The 19155-nt window shown below is 38.3% G+C and overlaps 1 protein-coding gene across 2 annotated transcripts in view; it reads left to right on the top strand.

The window, feature by feature from the left end:
- Positions 1-19155, top strand: part of cachd1 (cache domain containing 1) — a 45848-nt gene that overhangs the window by 10572 nt on the left and 16121 nt on the right. The window contains exons 2-9 of one of the 2 annotated variants that reach the window (XM_077717278.1): positions 4532-4594; positions 6865-7013; positions 11894-12000; positions 13449-13575; positions 15944-16088; positions 16289-16505; positions 16619-16765; positions 18431-18697. In XM_077717278.1, coding sequence (XP_077573404.1) covers positions 4532-4594; positions 6865-7013; positions 11894-12000; positions 13449-13575; positions 15944-16088; positions 16289-16505; positions 16619-16765; positions 18431-18697 — 1222 coding nt within the window. Of the gene's footprint in view, positions 1-4531; positions 4595-6864; positions 7014-11893; positions 12001-13448; positions 13576-15943; positions 16089-16288; positions 16506-16615; positions 16766-18430; positions 18698-19155 lie in introns of both variants that reach the window. The other variant, XM_077717277.1, reaches the window with a different exon arrangement.

Genomic DNA, 19155 nt, shown 5'->3' with positions numbered 1-19155 from the left:
TGAAAAGTCTTTCGTCATTTTGTGTAGGTGTGCACGCATGTTCACCTGTGTACGCTTCTGCTTCTGTGGTTTTAACCTGTCTGTGTACATTCCTTTGTAGGTGTGTGGGATGTGGTTGAGTGAATTGGCACACTTTCTTTTACATTATGGTGGAAGCAATGTATTCTAGAAAAAAATTATATACCTATAAGACACACTGCTTAAAAGGGTGCCGTACAGTCTAAAAGCACTGAAGCAGTAGGTGTTTTTCCACTCTGCCACACGAGGTAATATGATCAGAATTTTATTAGAAAATACATGTTGTTTGGTGAAAATATCTCCTTTTAAAATGTGTACATCATTGCCAAACTAATGTGTAACATCATTCATTTTTCCCCACTCTATATTCATAAAGGGAATCAGTCACCAGGAGTTTCTTTAGAATAAAATAGTTAGCTTAAGGAGTTACTCAGTTAAAAATTGATTTATATTTTTAACCTGCTTCTCCCTTGTCCTTAACACTCGCAATGTATTCTCGCTGTTTTATTTGCAAAACTGCATTTAGCATGAATGAATAGATTCGGGCAGTGTGCAGGTATTTTGGGTGTTCGTGTTGGCTTTTTGGCTTGCTACAGCAAATTTAGGGGACAAGTGTTCTTCCTTAAACTTGGCAAGGGCGTATGTATGTATGTATGTGCATCGTCGGTGCCAGCGTACATGCGTAATTGTATTTGTAGTTTAAGTGACAGCAAATAAAGTATAATCATTTGAATAATTTTCAAAGCTACTTTCTTTTGGTAATCATTTGTATAAAAAGGGAATATGTCAGACCCAATTGATACTGCGATTTATTTGTTTGTACTCCGGCCTCATATTTTTCCCTGTAATCTCAAATTTCTAGGTGCTTTTGGATACGAGATTTACCTTGGATATATAAATTGGACCTATGCCACTTTGGGTTGTTTTTTTGAAACACACCGGTGAAAGATGGTTAGCATGCAGGGTAGCTGCATTTGTGAATGGCATGGGAACAAAAAAACAAAAAGGCTGTAACCAGCGTTGTTCCTCGTTCAGCATCGTTAAGAGTGCATTGCACTTTCAATTACCAGGTTTGTTTGTAAAGTTCATGGTCGCAAATGTAATATATTTACCATTCAGTAGATCCTATGTGAATGGAGCCCAACATGCATCCGTGCCAACTGTGTTTCTCCTTTTCCGAGAAAAGAGCCGTGCTATGGTGCTCCAGCCTCCGGTTCGAATTTGTACGGTTTTCAAGATTCACTTACCCACTTTTTCGTTTGTATTCCATGATAAAAGCAGTAAGAACTTGTTTACATACTTCTTCTGCGTCGAGGCATATTCACTCCCCGAAATTTTGTGATATATATTTTTTTAAATGCTGATGGCAGCGTTCCATAAAGTTGTACAATTTGAAGATTTATGTATCAATGTGAGTCTTGATCTTTTATTTTCTAATAGTCTTTGACACAATTTGATCATTTATTCTATCATCATTGTGTAAGATTCTGCGATATGGAGCCTTTATCAATCATCATGACGAATTTGCTAATTTCGTAACACTGTTACTACTGTCTTCGGTGGAATAATCTCATTTTTTCAAACCCCTATCTTCAAAATGTGAAGTTTTGGTTCATCTTTCTTCTCAGTTGACCTACCCCCACTATACTATACATTTTTCAGCCCTTTTCCATCCGCCCAACTACCTCCACCCCAACATGTGGAAAGCATTATATCCTGTCTGGTGGAGAGGGCGAGCAAACAACCCCAGACAAGACGGGAGCCTCTCAGGCTGGTGCTGCATGGTGGTGACACTTGCCTGGCCTTACAGTGTTTAGACAAAAGGGGTACTTGTTATTTCAGAACTATAGCACCTGATTGCTGACATGCTTCTACCAACCCCTTACCATTTAATTGGACCTGACACTATCCTCTAGAAAAATAGGCGAACATTTTAGAAGCAAACAGATCCACTCCGTATAAATTGTTTGTTGTACCTTATACTCTGAGATATAAGGATAAACCTAACTGTCATCGGTATTCAGTTCCAAGCCTTCACTATGACACAAGATGCTTTAATGCAGTGCTTTTCAAATAGTGGGGCGCGCCCCCCTAGGTTGCTGAAAAGCGATGTTCTGTGGGGGGGTGTTTGGGGTATTTGAAGATTTTCCAGGGAGCATCTGATTTAGAAAAACATTGCACATTCATTTGGTGGATGGCACCGGTGTGCTCACTGTCAGTGTTGTTAATTAACAACATAAAATAAATACCACTGCTTTAACCTTCTATTACCTGGCGTCCACATGTGTGGACATCACATTTTTAGTTTTCAAAGACTACAATGTTAAATATTGGACTACAAGGGCCTGGCATCCACTTATGATGTGGACATCATTTTTCTCAGAAACTACATCATGTATAAAGATAATTATTTGTTTTTACACCCATCAGGTCCCAATTAGCTTAAATATCTAAGAGAAAATAAAAATGCACGCTTTGCAAGAGTTTGGGTCTTAGGAGATTCATGCGATGCAGCCATAAAGCCACAATCAGAGATAAGGAATTCATTCAGATGGCACAGCTGCGAAACTGTGTTTTGCACTTTTTTGCTTATTTTACAAAGAAAAAAAGACTACGGGTTGTGCCTTAGTCTAGTCCACTCATTTGAATTCAGTAAAGTACCCCCTGAGGTGATTGTGGAACTTCGGGAAGGGGTGTGGTGTGAATTGTTGTCTTCATGTACCTCCGCACAGAAACTCGGGGTGCTAAATGGGATAGGCTCTGGCACCTCTGTGACACTCGTGAAGATAGGTGCACCTCTAGATGAACGAAATAATTCAGTGCAATTTTCTAAAAATTGTTGTTAGTAAAATATTAATTGAAAAAGGTTTTCAGATAGCCTGCTGCTGCAGCAACCTTTCTGCCTGGGAAAAAAAATCTAAATGCCCCCTTTCCTTGCCTTTTGGGGTTTGATGGTGTCAGAATCTTGACTTTGTAGCTTTGGTGGAAGTGTGTGTGTGTGTGTGTGTGTGTGTGTGTGTGTCTGTTTTGGGGGATGGAGGGAGGGGGGTCATGGCACAGGGTCATAGAAACAGGGAGTATTGCTCACACATCAGAGCCAAAGCTTTGATGCTGCATTCCTGGCTTCAGCTATTTGTAGTGCAATGAGTGGAGAGTTGGCTGGGGGAAGGGTGCTAGGGCTGAAGGTAGAAAAGAAAAGCTGTGCAATAAAAGCAAAGAAAAATAGCCCTAGATCCACACCAGCAGTTAATCGAGTCCCATGGGTTTGAAGATTTTGTCTATCTTCGAATTATAACCAGATCTTTGCCTCAAAAATCTGTCATGAAATGCTATAGTATTAGCAAAGTGATGAAAGACCATGCATCAGCCTTGCACCACAAGTTTTTATATGACTGGTTCAGTCTACAGACTATTACCACAAGTTAAACGTCCATTTACAAAAATGTTTTCTCAAAGTAAGATAACAGTTAGAGAAGTTTGTGTGTTCACGCCTACCAAAAATAAAGCTTTGTACAACTTTGTTTAAGCCCACCAGTGAAACTGTTCCATACTCATCCTTCCTCATGAACCAGTCTTCCAGTCTCATGAACCAGTCTTTTTCCTTCGTGTCATCTTTGTATACCTCAGTAAGATACTGAACCCCGAGTTGCTCCTGATACTGTGTGATCAGTTAATCAAAAACCTCATGTAATGTAAAACCATTTTTAAGTGCCTTGAAGGTGCAAAGTCGCGATACAAGTGTATAAATCCAATTACCATATTTATTGATTGAGTAGCTACGCTTTCATTAGTTATTTAGCTTCTAGCGTAGAAAAATGACAGATTTTTTGGTATTTAATATTTAGTAGTTATTGTGTTTTATTATACATTTGTCTGCAACAAAGTATAAGCTTGACCTTGCAATCAAAGAACTCTTTGCTCGCTTTTAGTTAATTTACCCTACACTCTACTTTCCTTTTTTACCTCGCAGAAAATGGCATGTGGAAGAAGTTGTCTTCGTTTGTATTTTGCAGAACGATGTAATAGTGTACAGTAAGCCATGAATTGGGCTTAAGAATTTTTTTTTGGACTTTTTTTAATGGAAAAGTCAGCAATTGATTGTGGGTTAGGACAGGCTGCAGACCCAAACTGACCTAGGCAACTTCAGCCCTCTCAGGTTTCGTAGGCGAGCATTCCTCCATGGCTGGTCTGTGGCTGTGAAAACCACAACGCCGCTCCAACAACAAACACTGGAAGCGTTGGGGGGGAAAAGATGGCTAATCAACAGCAGAGGTTTCTTTCTTATTTCTGGTCTACTCTAGTTTGTTTTTGCCTGTTTCAGTTTATTTGACATTGTAAAATCCATGTCCTTGTTTTTTTTTTTTTCGGGTGGTGTTTATATGCAAGTTTGCAAAAGAAAAATGCATCATTTAGAAAGTCATTGGACATTGAAACCCTGAAAGTGAACAGTGGAGTTTTAGGAAATTTGATTAAAATATTGATCTAACCTCACAGCTTTCTTTTCTCTCTGCAGAGGATTTTCAACTCGTTTGTTTACACCGAGAAGACATCAAATGGGGAGACAGAAGTCCAGCAGGTGAGCAATAGAGATCTTCTCCTGTCTTTGTGTATGCAAACAATGCGCTGGTCACACACATATACGTTTAACAATACCCAACATAGCTTGGAAAAAGCTGAAGTGGAAGTAAATGTTAATCGCTCAACTGTCTTTGGAAGCTGACTGAATTTACATCCCAATGTAATTTAGTAAATCCAATAAATAATGTGCGCAATAAAAATGTTGATAATTCAAGAGACGAAATTATTTATTACTTTTTAAGCATTTTATCTTCATAATGCCCAGGTTATCGTCATTGCCAATTTTGAGGCTATTTCGTCCACACCTAGTGTGCATCATCTCTTTTTCAGTTTTGCAAATGCAATCACAGTGAAACCATGGTAAAAACAACACTTATCACTTTTTTTTTTGCTTCATTCAAGTCTCTTCGATCCCCTTTATGTACAACAATCTTAATCAGAGATTAATCCCCTTAGTCTGGATTAAACAGTGTTATGTATATGAACAGTGTGGCACATAGTCTTGCAAAACGAAGCTATTCAAGTTATCTGATGAAAAACTTTTTTAAATATCACATAAATGTCCCAAACCCCCAAAGTATTGCAATCTCATACGCCCCCCTCCAATATCATTCAGCCCTAATATGTATGTTTGTGTGAGCAGGAGTGTACCCACCTGTCTGTTTGTGTAAATACGTATACATATGATACCTAGAGCCACAGCCTTTTAGAAAACACAAAGCCAAGGCAATAAAAAAAAACACCCACAGCAACAACGCTTTTGCTCCGACAGCTCCAACTATTCTGACGAAGACAAACTCCAGACACATACTATAAAAAAGGAAACAAAAACACCCATGGAGATATAACCCTTAGAATTAACCAGTTTCAAAAATGTGTTTTGTTCTACCACACATAATGTCACTTGCAACATAGCAATTAGCAGCAATGAACCTAAAAAAGGAAAATGGGCCAGTGTTCAACTGGAGAGTGTTTCCATGGTCGGGGGGAGGAACAGACTAGCATACAGAGTAAATTCTACTTTAAGAGAGAGAGAGAAACCAGAAGATTTGGGCTCGCATGCGAGCTAGAGCTTGGATTACAGTTTGCTTTTGTTAAGACAAAAAAGCTGTTCCAACCTGAATTCTACTTTTTAAACATACTCCTAAAGAACATAGCTTCTGTTTCCTAAATTACTCAGCCAGAGTGTAGGGATGACAAAAAGCGGGGTTGGATTTACCACATCACTTGTGTGTGTGATACACTGTGAATTCTGATTAATGTTTTTTTTTTAATATTCATTCATTCAATTTCCATACCACCAATCCTCAAAAGGGTTCCGGGGGTTGCTGGAGCCTAACCCAGCTGTCGTCGGGCAAAGGCAGACTACAGTGTTTTTACATTTTTACTTTTCGTCTAAACACCTTCAAACCAAAAGAGACTATAACACATCACAAATGGGGAGCAAAATGCCAAAAACATACATTCCTTGACATAACATCAAAGTACAAGGTCGGAAAATTAGTTATGCCTGTAGAGCATAGTGTTGAACAAAATACAGATTTTACATTGTATATCGAAGTGTTCACATGTCAAGTTACCGCTATATGTACACTAAAACACACTATCAAATGGTAATGGTGTATGACATATCTGTGACATGTTTTTTCCCCTGAGAATCAAGAAATACAGACAGCTTGAGAGTGTATTTCTCACCTTGGTATATTTGGTTCATTTTGAGGTTTATTAGTTTCTTACAGTGGCCCACAAACAAATGTTCCAATGGCAAATGGCAAGCAAGGCTTGTTCATGAATGACATCTAGTAAACTACATCTTTGCAAATGCATTGATGCGAGGCGGTCTTCGCTTCTGCCTCTCTGCTTGTCAGTCGTCGTATCAGAATTTTACTTGGCACAAGCTGAGAAAAGTATACTGCACCCCATGTCGAAAAGTTAAGGCCTTTTCACACTAGTTCAACCCCAAGCCTATCAGATTTTATTAATTATTTATACATTCAAAAATCTTCCCCCTCACCCATTTCAGCGCTTGTTTTCTAGCAATAAGCGAAATGATACAGAGCTTCAAAGCTTGTGTCAAGCCAAAGTGTGCGTCTAAAATTGTGGCGCAAGTCAAAATAAGCCTTTCATTGGTGCACAAAAAAGCCCCAATTTAGCTTATTCTAATGAGGAAGGAGAGATTGTGTAACAGCTATACTAGTTTTGGAATGAACTTGCAGATGTTTTGGTGAAGGTTGTTGTAACTCATGCTTGACTGTTACTTTTGTGCAGCTGGCCAAGAAGATACGGGAGAAGTTTAACCGTTACCTTGATGTGGTGAACAGGAACAAACAGGTGGTGGAGGCCTCGTACACTGCCCACCTCACTTCACCACTCACAGCAATACAGGACTGCTGTTCTATCCCACCATCTATGATGGAGTGAGTAACTATTGTTTTACCCATTGCCCTCTTGATGATTGTCTGTTCTCTTTTTTGAAAATGAAACGCAGGAAAATGTTGACAGTCATAAAGAAATTGTAATAGTATCCTAATTTAATTTCAACATTACTGCTATAATTGAGGTTTTTTTTCCCTGGGTTTGGAGCTAAAAGCTCCATACAAAAAGACATTTGGCTGTTAATTGGCACCTAATCCTGCACCGCATACTTTAGTCCGGTGTCAGCCAAAGAAACAGTGTTTCTTTACTATGAACTGGAAGGAGCTGCATTATGGGCAATACATTTTGGAGGCAATTTGCGATGGTGAAATGCGAACGTTCTCTCCATTGAGATGAAATCTATCACACGGCGCACAACTGCACGTGAAGTTACAAAGACATGCACCATTTGATGGGGACCGTTGTATTTTTATTTTTTTTTAAATCAGAACCACTACCTGGAGGCAGGTTGTTTGTGGGAAATGACAGGGAAATTTTAGGAGGTTGCTTTAAAAAAAAAACAAAGAAAGTAACAACCCTGAACGGTTTCTTGGTCTCTATGTTGTAGTGTTTCTTTGGACAATTGGACATTTTCCACCACTTGTCTGGTATATAGGCAACTGTCTTTTTTGTGGTTTGTGAAAATGGGCATAGTTTAAGGAACAGAGCAAGAAGGCTCTCATCCGAGTCTGTTTTAGAAGCTTTCGCACTAATACTGCTGGTAATTTACCCCAAGGTACATGAAAGATAAATATACTCCATTCAGCCAATCGTTCATTCCAGCAGGCTGAAACCAAATTGATAGTGAAGCTTTCACATATAATCTGCAGTGATGCAGCTGTTTCCATCCTTCATTCCTCAAACTCTCGATTTCTGTCTCTTTCCCTCGTTTTGCCATGAGAAGTTATTTGTCTCTTAATGTTTGCTTTTGCAGTGCAAATTTCACATACTGCAAGGTCATCTGTCCGAGGGGAGGGCATCTCGCTCAGGACCAACTAGCCACCTGTAACATAAGCATTTACATGCTCTTTAGACAAGAACTAATATTTATGTTGCACCAGGTCTTAAAACATGGATTTACTGTCAGTGATCCCTCTAATTTCGCGGATAATGTAGACCAGACATGGCCGAGATAATCGAAAAACCGTGAATCTCTTTTATTAACACCATAGTATGTTTGTCCAGCTATACAAATACGCAAGTAAAATTATCAAGAAGTGTATTTATTAAATGCTAGAGTTATCAGCATATGAAAAGCCTGTAATGTTTTATATCTAACTATATTCTATATAAATTGTAAAGACTTTAGGCACTGTACTGAAAAACAGTCCTTCTTGATTTAAATCTCCCCCAACACACAGGTTATTGGTAGCTTTAGTCCAAGTCTTCTTTGTCAGATTTGAGGGGCATTGGATCAGCGATAGAATCTTCAGGAGGCGGCAGAAGTGGCTTCTGCGAGAGATTGTCAGCGCACAAGGAACATTGTTTGTGATGGGAAGTTGTGACCACCGTTTCTTAATATGCTTTTTTACACGGACATGATCGCTAATCTGTCAAGACGATTGCCTAAATCGATGGCTCTGAGCATGTTGTCATCAATCGCCTCGACCCGTTGTTGGAAATTGCGTGCCAAATTGAAGATCTCCTGCAGATTTTTTAAAGGCCACTTTTTTTCTTCACATGCTCGTCATTGTTTTTTTTTCTGTTGCCTCTTCTTCCTCGCTCCCCAATTGCATCATTTCAGTTGGGGAGGTTGGGGGGCTAGCGACTTCAATTTTTCGGTCACTGTTATCATGTTTTGTTTTTTTGTGGGGTAATTTCATGGGCATTTTCAAGGGCAATCCAAAATCCAAACAAAGCTGGAAAAGGCTTGGCGTAGTCTTCCTACACAAGGTGTAACAGTAACAGTATGATATAAATTGTCCTACATTGTTTTTTTTACATTTTATATCGATTTAGCGCAAATCACATTCACTCCTGTTGAAAAATGAAACTCCTAAAATGGGGTCGACGGAGGTTGGCAACCCTGCAGGTAAATAGCTTGTCAGCAAGCAATGTACCCAGACAGTCAAGCTGTCATCATCATACAGTGACCACATAATCTTGAATTTAGTGCATACAAAAGGCACCCTAACTGATTGGGCACTAAGTCCACTTTGGGTAAAGTAAAGTTTTGCGCCCAATGTGAGGAAATATGTGCTGCGTTGCAGTCATACAGTTTATTATCACTTAATATGGGAAATTGCAATCATTAATAAATGGAGCAATTGGCCGAAGATGACAGGCATATAAACAATCACACAGGAGATATGTGTGGTCTTAGTGAGAGAAACTGACTCTTCTGTGGGCAGTTGAACCCAGCCACTACGGAGCCCTTCACCCCTGTCTGTTTGCATCACATGGTGCACACAAGTGCATTTGCATACAAAAGACTGTGGCTGGGCAGGTTTAAAGTCACATAAACCAACATAAGAGTCAAATTACACTGGGGCAAAAAATGTGTGCTCATAGCACAATAAGCTTTAAGTCAAACTTTAAAACAGCACGAGTTAACTAATTCGTTCCATAACAGTAAGATGACCCAATTCCAAACTAACTGTTAGCTGGGAATGTCCCAATTGCACATTTTGTCAGTGAGTCGAGGCAGTCACCTGATTTTGTGGATCTGCCGATAAAGAGTCTTGTTCCGATTCCTCAGAAATGTGTTAAGAATAAAAAACAGCACATCTGGGGCATTTCAATTTTTTGCTTTTTAGATCTGTTTATCTGTTTCAATATTAAGGTTCTAAAAATCTAGTTTATTCCATAGGAAACCAATTGGGGGTTTGAATTCTGCATTGTACACGTAAATAGATATTTTTCTACGAGTTATGTTCTATCCTTACAATTTCATAATATTTCTTTCAAACATTATGAAGTTACCTTTTCTGTGAGAAGAATTTCTCGTTTTTTTGGTAATAGATGTAGGTTTTCCCATGAACATTCTAAATTTACATTCTATGGCAAGGCTAAAAGTAGAAACCTTTTCAGCTGTTTTGTAATGACCAAACCTAATTTAATACAATTCAATTGTCATAGTGCAAAGAAAATTGACTGGAAATTTTTGTGCTCATGAGTAGGAAGGCAAAAATATATTTTTGTCTTTTACCCTTCATTAAGATTCGAGATCGAAAATGGAAGACCCCCCCTCCCATTTTTCTCTCCCATAACTCTCACTCTCCTTCTTCTCCCCTCTCTATCACCCCCTTCTTTCTTACTCAGGTTTTGATGTTGAATTTAAAGCAGCTGCAAATGTATTTTTTATCTGCCACACATTTTTCTGAGCGTCCTGTGCACCCCTTCTATGCAAACTGGATTTAAGGAGAATAGTAATGACTTTGGCCTTATGGGACACTAAATGAGTGAAGTACAAACGCAAGCTCTACATCACAGCACCTGCCAATCAAACTGGGCCGGGGCTAGGTCGGCTAGCAGAAGGAGCTATGAGTGTGTAGCGCATGTGTTTAATGTGTGCGTGCATGTGTGTATTGCTGAGCTGGGACTGTGAGTTGGACTGAAGCGATGGAAGGATCAAAGCTTGCAGCTTTGGTGCAGTGCAGAAAAAGGGCCGCTTCTCTGCATACCACCCCCTTTTGTCAGACCTTAATTCCAGAGATAAGGGCTGTCGAAAGCATAATTTAATGTTAACATATAGAAATAATACATTAAAATTATCCGAAGATAAGTGCATATTTGTTGGAATTTAATGCAGACGATTAGGATCAGCTATTTGTAAAGTATGGGTACCTTTTGTAAGGAGTGTGTTCATACACATTGCTGTTTTGCCTCGCGTCACAGCTGATTTTCCTCATCTTTAAGGCCTATATACACGTCTATTGGATGAACACTCGCTGTGTCATACTTACATACTTATTTTGACTATCGTACAAACAAACAAACAAAATATTAAAGTTATATGAAAAATATATTCCACACAAAAGGGCTGCCCAGTATTGTAAGAAATTTACATTGACATATTTCTATACAAAACAAGAAACGGGGTTTAATAAAACTGACGCTTTAAAAAGAACACAAATTCCTCATAATTTGAATAGAAAAGAAACTGCATAATTTGTGTCGATTCCACTCAAATTTAAATAAGCGTGTAATTAGCAGGTTAAAATGCTCGGTAATGTTCTGCCTGACTTTAGGTAAAATGAATTGTCATTTCTGTTATACTGTGGTACATTCAGCCAATTACACAATTGGAACAGTCATCAAACATTTTATGCCACAGTGCGTCAGATATATTCTGTCCTCTTTGAGTGTACTGAGTGCAGTTTGACATCACAATATAATCCATCACCTAATGAATCATACATAACCTTTACTACACGGAGCTACATTTTAAAATAACTACCCATCCCAAATTGGCCTTTCTGACATGGGATTTCAATTATATAAAGAATGTTTTCTTTTATCCTAGTCTTGTGTATTCAGGCAACATTACTTTGTTTGGAGAAACACATTTTGGCCAGATTTCCATGGAAAACGTTATTCATGACAAGTCATAAATCCTGCTCTAACAAGAGGTCTGGGCAACAGATGAATGGAGCTTCAATGAAAAAAACAACAACAGCAAAAATCGTATAACTTTCCACCAGATGTTTTCTCTAATTTCATTTAATTTTTTGACTTGCTATGCATGCCAATAGCAATTTTGAACTCCCAACACATGTAGGTTAGCACACATTCAATACCAGTGAGTTTAATCAGACATAAAAGTCAAGAGTAGTAAACATGTTGGTTCTGAGCGCAAAACTAGTGCTACTCTGCCAACAAGTGGCTTTGTGTGTCTACCATATATATTCTTAAAGGTTGCGCCTGTTTGTGTTTCTTTTAGGTTTGATGGAAATTTCAACACCAATGTGTCTAAGACCATCTGCTGTGATAGACTCTCACCCACTGTCAACAGCCGGGCTTTCAACCCCGGAAGAGACCTCAACTCAGGTGTGTTTGTTATTCAGTACCCATTTGCTTTCTCATGCTGGCTTTTGCGGAGGTGGGTACCCGTCTTCAACACCTGTCTTTTCTTTCAGTTAGCAATATAAGCAAATCAGATGTAACATAGAGGCAAACATGGACCTAATGAGCTATGTGTGTCAAAGGCTATGTTCAAATATATTCAATTTGGTATTTGCTGCTTTGCATTCCATCTGAAATCCTTCTTGTTCATAGTCTAAAATAAATAAAACAAATTCTGGGACTTTAACATCTTAATAATGTGTGCCCCCTCTCATTTTTCAATCTGTTTATCTGTTATCTCATGGTCATAACAGTTTAAATACTAAGGCTGGTGGCAAAGCTAAGGCAATGTGTGATGATTCAAATGGCATATCTCAAAAATGCAAATCCTATACAGTAAATGAATGAATGAATGACATGCTGTTGTTTTATGTTTACAAATGTACATCCAGATCAAATTAGCTGCAAATTCTGTCTCTTTTTGAGATTTAAAATGTCTACATAATCCAATTACGAGTTGGATGTTACCAAACCTTTTACCTTTTACTACGCCACAAAAAGTTTGAGTATTGCTTTCTTGTTCTGTGGCATTTTAAGGGACCCAGGCTTCCTCCTCCCTTTCTGTGAGAAAAGGTGTGCAATATTGCTGCAAGGAGGAAGTCACTGTCTTTGTGATGGAATCTCTGTAAGGATATTCTTGACTCTGTTGGTTTGAGCAAATACAATTAACCTCCGAGATTAGAGTTAACACTATTTTCTTAACTTTTCCTGCACTCTGTCTACACTTACAAATACATTTCCCACAATTAAAGCAATGTCTCACATTGTCCATGGTGACTTGACGTTCTACTTTTTCTAGAAAGTAATTTCTCTTTTTATGTATGTAATGTTTGACTGATATCTCCTTGATGCAATTTAATTGAAGCCACTTCAAGTAGTCAAACTGGAATTGAGACCTAAAAAAAGGTAGCAACACTCGGGATTGATTGACAACATTGCCTAGATAGGAACAATGTCACTCTACTGGAGATTTTATTGATCACTATTTTCCAATTTGAAATTCCCACTACCATTACTGCTTCTGTTCTCACCTGCTTGCTGAACCACCATAAAGCAACACAAATAAATACACTGATATTGTTCCAGTGTGGACATTGACAACCAATTTCAATGTGGTTATGAGCATAAAAGGATTTCCAATCAGTATTAAACTCTGTGGCTTTTTAGTCATACATAAATTTAAAAGTGATACATACTGTACTTTGTTTTTATGGGAGAAGTTATTCCAGTCGAGATTTCCTATTGTTCCATCGAATAAGTGGTTTGCCTTCGGGACTCTGTTCTCATGTTTTTGGTCTTTGAATAATAAATGTGAAAAAAATTCAAATAAAACACATTTGTTAATAATTCTAGTTTTCGTCTTCTTTCTCCAGTGTTGGCAGACAACCTCAAATCCAACCCAGGGATCAAGTGGCAGTACTTCAGCTCCGAGGAGGGGATCTTCACTGTGTTTCCAGCCCACAAATTCCACTGTAAAGGCAGTTATGAACACCGCAGCAGGTAGAACACCGACTTGTCGGAGTGGACATTTAGAATATTAAAAAAAAATTAACAGAATATATACAAATAAAAAAAGTTCTAATAATTGATTGAAGAGAAAATATTTTTTTAACAGGGAAAATGACAGGGCTCATATCTTCTGCCTTTTTTTCGTTGAATGTGACATGAGTTATACCCATTCTCATTTGTACTGGCAGTAATTTACGGGCTGCCAGTCAGTATCTCAGAATGCCAAAGAAGGCTGCAGGCTTATAGTTTTGGGCTGCTAGAGAAAATAGCATGGAGAATAAAGTTCCTAACCCATGTAGCAAACTACATAGTGATGAATCTTTCGCAAATGATGCGTTGGACATGTGAATAGAGACACAGCAGGCTAACAGTTTGAGCTGAGGAGAGATGCCCATTGTATTTGGACTCTTCATTGAGAGATGATTCAGTGAGTCAACTGAAACTAAGCAACAACAAAAAATCCAAGTGGGAAAAATCTTTTATCATACTTAGTAAGATTAGATACACAATTTCACATATTAGTGACCAATATTCTCTTTTTTCCATTTTAGGTGTAGCTCAAGGCAGTTTTACATTGCATGGGCAGTGTACAACTATAATTTTAAAACTAGGCATGAAATCTATGTATGTAGCAATTATCAGTTACAGTACAGTGGGAGTTAATGATACAAAGCCACAACAAAGCACAAACTACAGTAACAAAGATTACGTATTCAAATGGAGTAGGCCAAAAAACAGTCTCAATAGAATGTCATTGGTTTTTCAATCAGAATCAACTATTGAAGTGACGCATGTAAACAAGATTCCCTTCACAAGAGCCTGGGAAATTGTGGTTATAACTGGTATTAAGAAGCAACGGTGGACTATCTAAATTAGTTGCTTTTAATTGGGTAGACCAGTTCTAGCATTTAAAATGTTAAAACATGTCTGCTCTTAGAATTTTTCACAACCTCCTGGCTTTTTCTCTAGTATTAAACATCATTAAAATGAAATTCTTTTTTTCTTCCAATTTTTAAAAAACATTATATTTTTTTGGGGTATGCACTTGATCAAAACCTTCTCTTTCCTTTTAACTTGACCACTCTTGCTTTCCTCACCCTCTGCTATCTGTTTTCTTTCTCATCCTCAACCACAACCATCCTCATTCTCAGAACTACTCTGACTTCTGTTCGTCACAGTTATGCTCAATTCTCTTTTCATTTTCTAGTTGTCACTTATAATTCTGGCACTGTGTCACAATGAATGACTGTTCCTTCCCAGCTGCTAGCACACACCACAAACTATCTATACTATGTACCTTTTGCCAAACCTATTTTACTCTACTACTAGTTTCCCTTGCCCCTTTCTCACCGTAACACTCTTTCTCCCTCCTGCTCTCGCTAGCCCATTCACCTCTATGCCAGTTGCTGTGAGGGCCAGGCGGCTTGTTGGCGGCGTGCTTCTTGACCACACATACCCTTGGCAGCAATGTGGCTGGGTATTACTGAGGCCTAATGGAATTTCACACCTCCACTGTTGTGGGTTTTATTTGACTATCACTGAAATACATCTTTGTCCTTTATAGTTGTCTACATTTTTTCCAACTTTGATTTAGGGGAAAAAGTTGCCTTAACTATTTTCAATCATATCTTTTGTCTGGGCTAGTAAATTGCCACATAACCGCTGTGAGATTTTGTTCCCTTTCTTGCTTTGAGTGTGAATGGGGCTTTGTAAATATATTACCTCCACCCTGTTATTGTCCGCAAAGACCACACACACTGAAGCTTATCCCCGCTTGCTTCCATTGTACCCAAACCCAGCTGTTATGTGTGCACTAAAACACACGGAGACACAATGAACGAAAGCACATGTATATGACCAAAATAAAACTTTAAGGTTAAAATCTAAATGTTCACTCATAGTAAGACATAGTCTTTGTATAAGTGCGAGCATTAGGCTATTTGATTGATTAGGTTTTTTTTGTTTAATTTGTAATGCCGCATTGTTGGTACATTCCCCCATTAAGAGGTTTTCTTGACACTTGCTTTCTAATACAGTGGTCCTCAAACTTTGAATTTGTACATATTGATCCTGTGGTAATGACGTTTCCGCTTGCTTTTTTCCACTTTTTTCCAAATCAGACAATAGGAATATTAATAGTTACAATGTATCTGAAGGTTTTTAGGCAAACATTCTTCAAGAGTAAAATATATTTTGTACTTTTTAGAATACAATATAACTGTGCTGAACAAAGTGTTAATTTGTACTTTGAGGAGAATGTCCATAATGGAATAGTTCCAGTGAATTTCTTAAAAAGGAAAGTAATAGTAAATCAAAACAGTGATATAGCTTTTATTTAATTGTGCTTATTTCTCCACAGGCCTGTGTATGTTTCAGCAGTGCGTCCCCAGTCTAAAAATATTGTTGTGATGATCGATCACGGAGCATCTGTGACTGAAACTCAACTTCAAATTGCCAGAGATGCAGCATTGGTTATTCTTAATGCAATAGATGAACATGACAAGGTACAAAATTTTATCCATCAAAACATTTACTTCTTAGTGAAATGAAGCAAAAAGAGCATGTGTAAAGTGACTTTGTGTTGGCTGTACTTTATTGTTCATTTGTTATTATTATTATTGATAAAACAATTGGAACTGAGTTTGCATCACAATAGTTCCATTGGTCCTCTCCATTTAATGGTACGGTTATTGTTTCTGTCTAGATTGCTGTTCTGTCAGTGGCTGAGATAGTCCGTTCCTGCTCTCTAGACCAATGCTACAAGAGTCTACTTTCTCCTGCCACTAGCGAAACAAAGAGAAAAATGAGCACTTTCATCTCCAACATCAAGTCCTCTGATGGCACCACGGAACACGCAACAGGCTTCCAAAAAGCTTTTCAGCTTCTCCGAAACACCAGCAGCCTCAGCAAGCAGAGCAATAGTAAGATACTAGTTGCTGCATAAAACAATGCAAACTTTGGTTGATTTTTTTTTACTTGCCAGATAAAAGCTTTTTCATCTGACATGTTTGATCGTTCTGTTGTCCTTCAGCAGTAGACATGGTTATCATCTACCTGTCGTCTGGGATTACATCTCGAGAGACATCAGAACAGGAGAAAAAAGCGACCCTCAGTGTGGTCAGAGAAGAGAACAGACACTTCAACAACTCTGTTATGATACTCACATATGCGCTCATGAATGGTAAGTTCACCACTTCACAAAACGTCATCGCTAGAGTATCCTGTTACCCCCTTTAATCACACTCCCTTATCTGAAATTCTCCAAAGCATTGTCTTGCTTTGTTTAGGCAAGACTTTTGTGAGTTTTTCCTCACTATTTACAATCTTAAATTGTAACTAATTCACTGCTATTGAAAGCAATGGACGTCCTTTAGAAACTAGGATAGCCGCTTCATGATTGTTTTGTGCTACTGATTGTGAAAGATGTCCAATTGATTTTGAATGTCAGCAATTGATTGCTGTGAACCCTCCCAGTCGACATTAATTGGACATCTATAATATCCCTATCAGTGGGGGTTAATAGGGTAATTTATGAAATAACAATAAATCAGACAGCAGGAAGGTAATTGATTTGTTTACTTGATTTTAGTGTTTTATTTGGTAATGTGTAGTGGTACATGGTAATAGTTTCTGTATGGGATATGTATAAAATATTCCTTAGAACAGGTTTTTTTTTTTTAAATCTATCAATGTTAATGGTAAATAATGCGTCATGTCTCATATTGACATATGTTGAGTGATCCAACAACCGAGATTTTGAGATACAGGCTGTTGCTTGGTCAATTTCCTCTTGCTTTGTGTTGTGAGTAAAGAAATTACTTCCCAGAAAGCTTTAAGTGAATGGAAGAAAAATTCACATTTGCAGATGACTGAGGAGAAAAATCAGTTGACATATCTTGCAGTGGTACAATTTGCTTCTAAGACCGGAGATAGGAAAGTGCTGTAAAAGCTCAAAGGCCTCGTTGTTTTGTTTGCTACATGATTTCTTCTCCAATTTCATTGTCCTTGTCTGTCCATGTGGCTCTTCTAAGTGCCTTCCCCCTGCAACACAAATACATTGCATGCATTAACAAACAAATAATTTTTGCACCCGGGGAATGTAAATTAGCTACATCTAAGAGCAGAGCGAGTGAGACTTCAAAGGGCGCATGGCTCATTGTGAATGTGTGTGACTGACAGAGGACCTCGCCAATTTCAAGAGCACCATGATGAAAAGGAAGCAAACCTCTATCATTCTATGAGTTTTATTAGCAATGTACGTGATCCTGATCAACTAGATTCTGAATTTAGTATTTTTTGTGCTGACTAAAAACACCACTGTGCTAAAATAGTGGTAGGTTTATTAATATGTCTCGTCGATCTTTGAAGATCTTAATGTTTACCTTCCACATTCAGTGACAAGAATCTGTGCTGTCATCAAGAATTCCCCTCTATATTCATTTGACTTTGGCATCCATGATGACTTTGCCTGGTGTATGTCAGCCAGCACTATGAGCCACAGACAAGCCTTGGCATTAATTAGGGATTCTCCAGTAATCCACTCGGTGATTGGGTAGTGACAGACATTCTGTGCACTATCCGAGGTGCCAATTGTTACGGATGACAGCTGCGGGGAGATAGCGTTGGTCATCCTGGCTACGTTAATTGGCCTTTAAAGGCATGAGAGATGAGGCTTAACTCGACTGCAACTGGTTTGAATTATAGGTCACCACTTTAAAAACATAAATTTGACAGTTTACTCATTGGGAATGAACTGTGACAGCCTACAAAAATCCTGTGTACTAGATGTTAGATCAAATTGTTAGATAGGTGTAAACTAACAACGTCTCTCGTCTTCTCTCTACAGAGGGTGTAACAGGTCTCAAGGAGCTGGCCTTCCTGCGAGACCTTGCAGAGCAGAATTCAGTGAAGTATGGTGTTGATCGTTTTTCTGGGGCACCCTCAATTGGTTTAGCCGCAGCTCCCATGATGCCTATCGTGAAGGGGAGCATGATGGTACTCAACCAACTCAGCAATCTGGAGACAACAGTGGGCCGCTTCTATATCAATCTGGCCAACCGCATGATTGACCTTGTTCGCTTCAGTCTGCCCTATGCTGACGCCATGGGAGACGGTATGTATTCATGTGAATTTTCTCTAACAATCTCACAGAAGCAACAGTATTACCGAAACATTATATTGATAACAGAACAAACATGGCACGATAGCAAGAAAATTAATTTAATGTACTTCATTAAGTACGCAAAAGAAACCTATTGTAATAAGGACACATGGTGATAATTTTTATGAACTAGAAAAACTAAATTTTATTTTTGTCTCAATTTGATGCCATCCTTATTATATCAACGTATGTAAGTATATGCTAACGCAGGAATGGTTTATTTAATGCAATGACTCTTTTGTGCAGAAAATCTACATTTTTTTTGTTGATGCCATATAAAATAAGTCATGTAAATGGGATTATTACATATTAGATTTATGAATGGCGAAAAATAAGTTTGTGACTTATTTTGTTGAATTTTTTTACCTTTAATTTCAGTTAGCTCTTCTTGGACAAAAAAATTAGGGCAT

The sequence above is a fragment of the Stigmatopora nigra genome, chromosome 5, assembly GCF_051989575.1.
Source record: "Stigmatopora nigra isolate UIUO_SnigA chromosome 5, RoL_Snig_1.1, whole genome shotgun sequence".
NCBI lineage: Eukaryota > Metazoa > Chordata > Actinopteri > Syngnathiformes > Syngnathidae > Stigmatopora > Stigmatopora nigra.
This window is presented reverse-complemented; position numbering and strand designations above follow the sequence as displayed.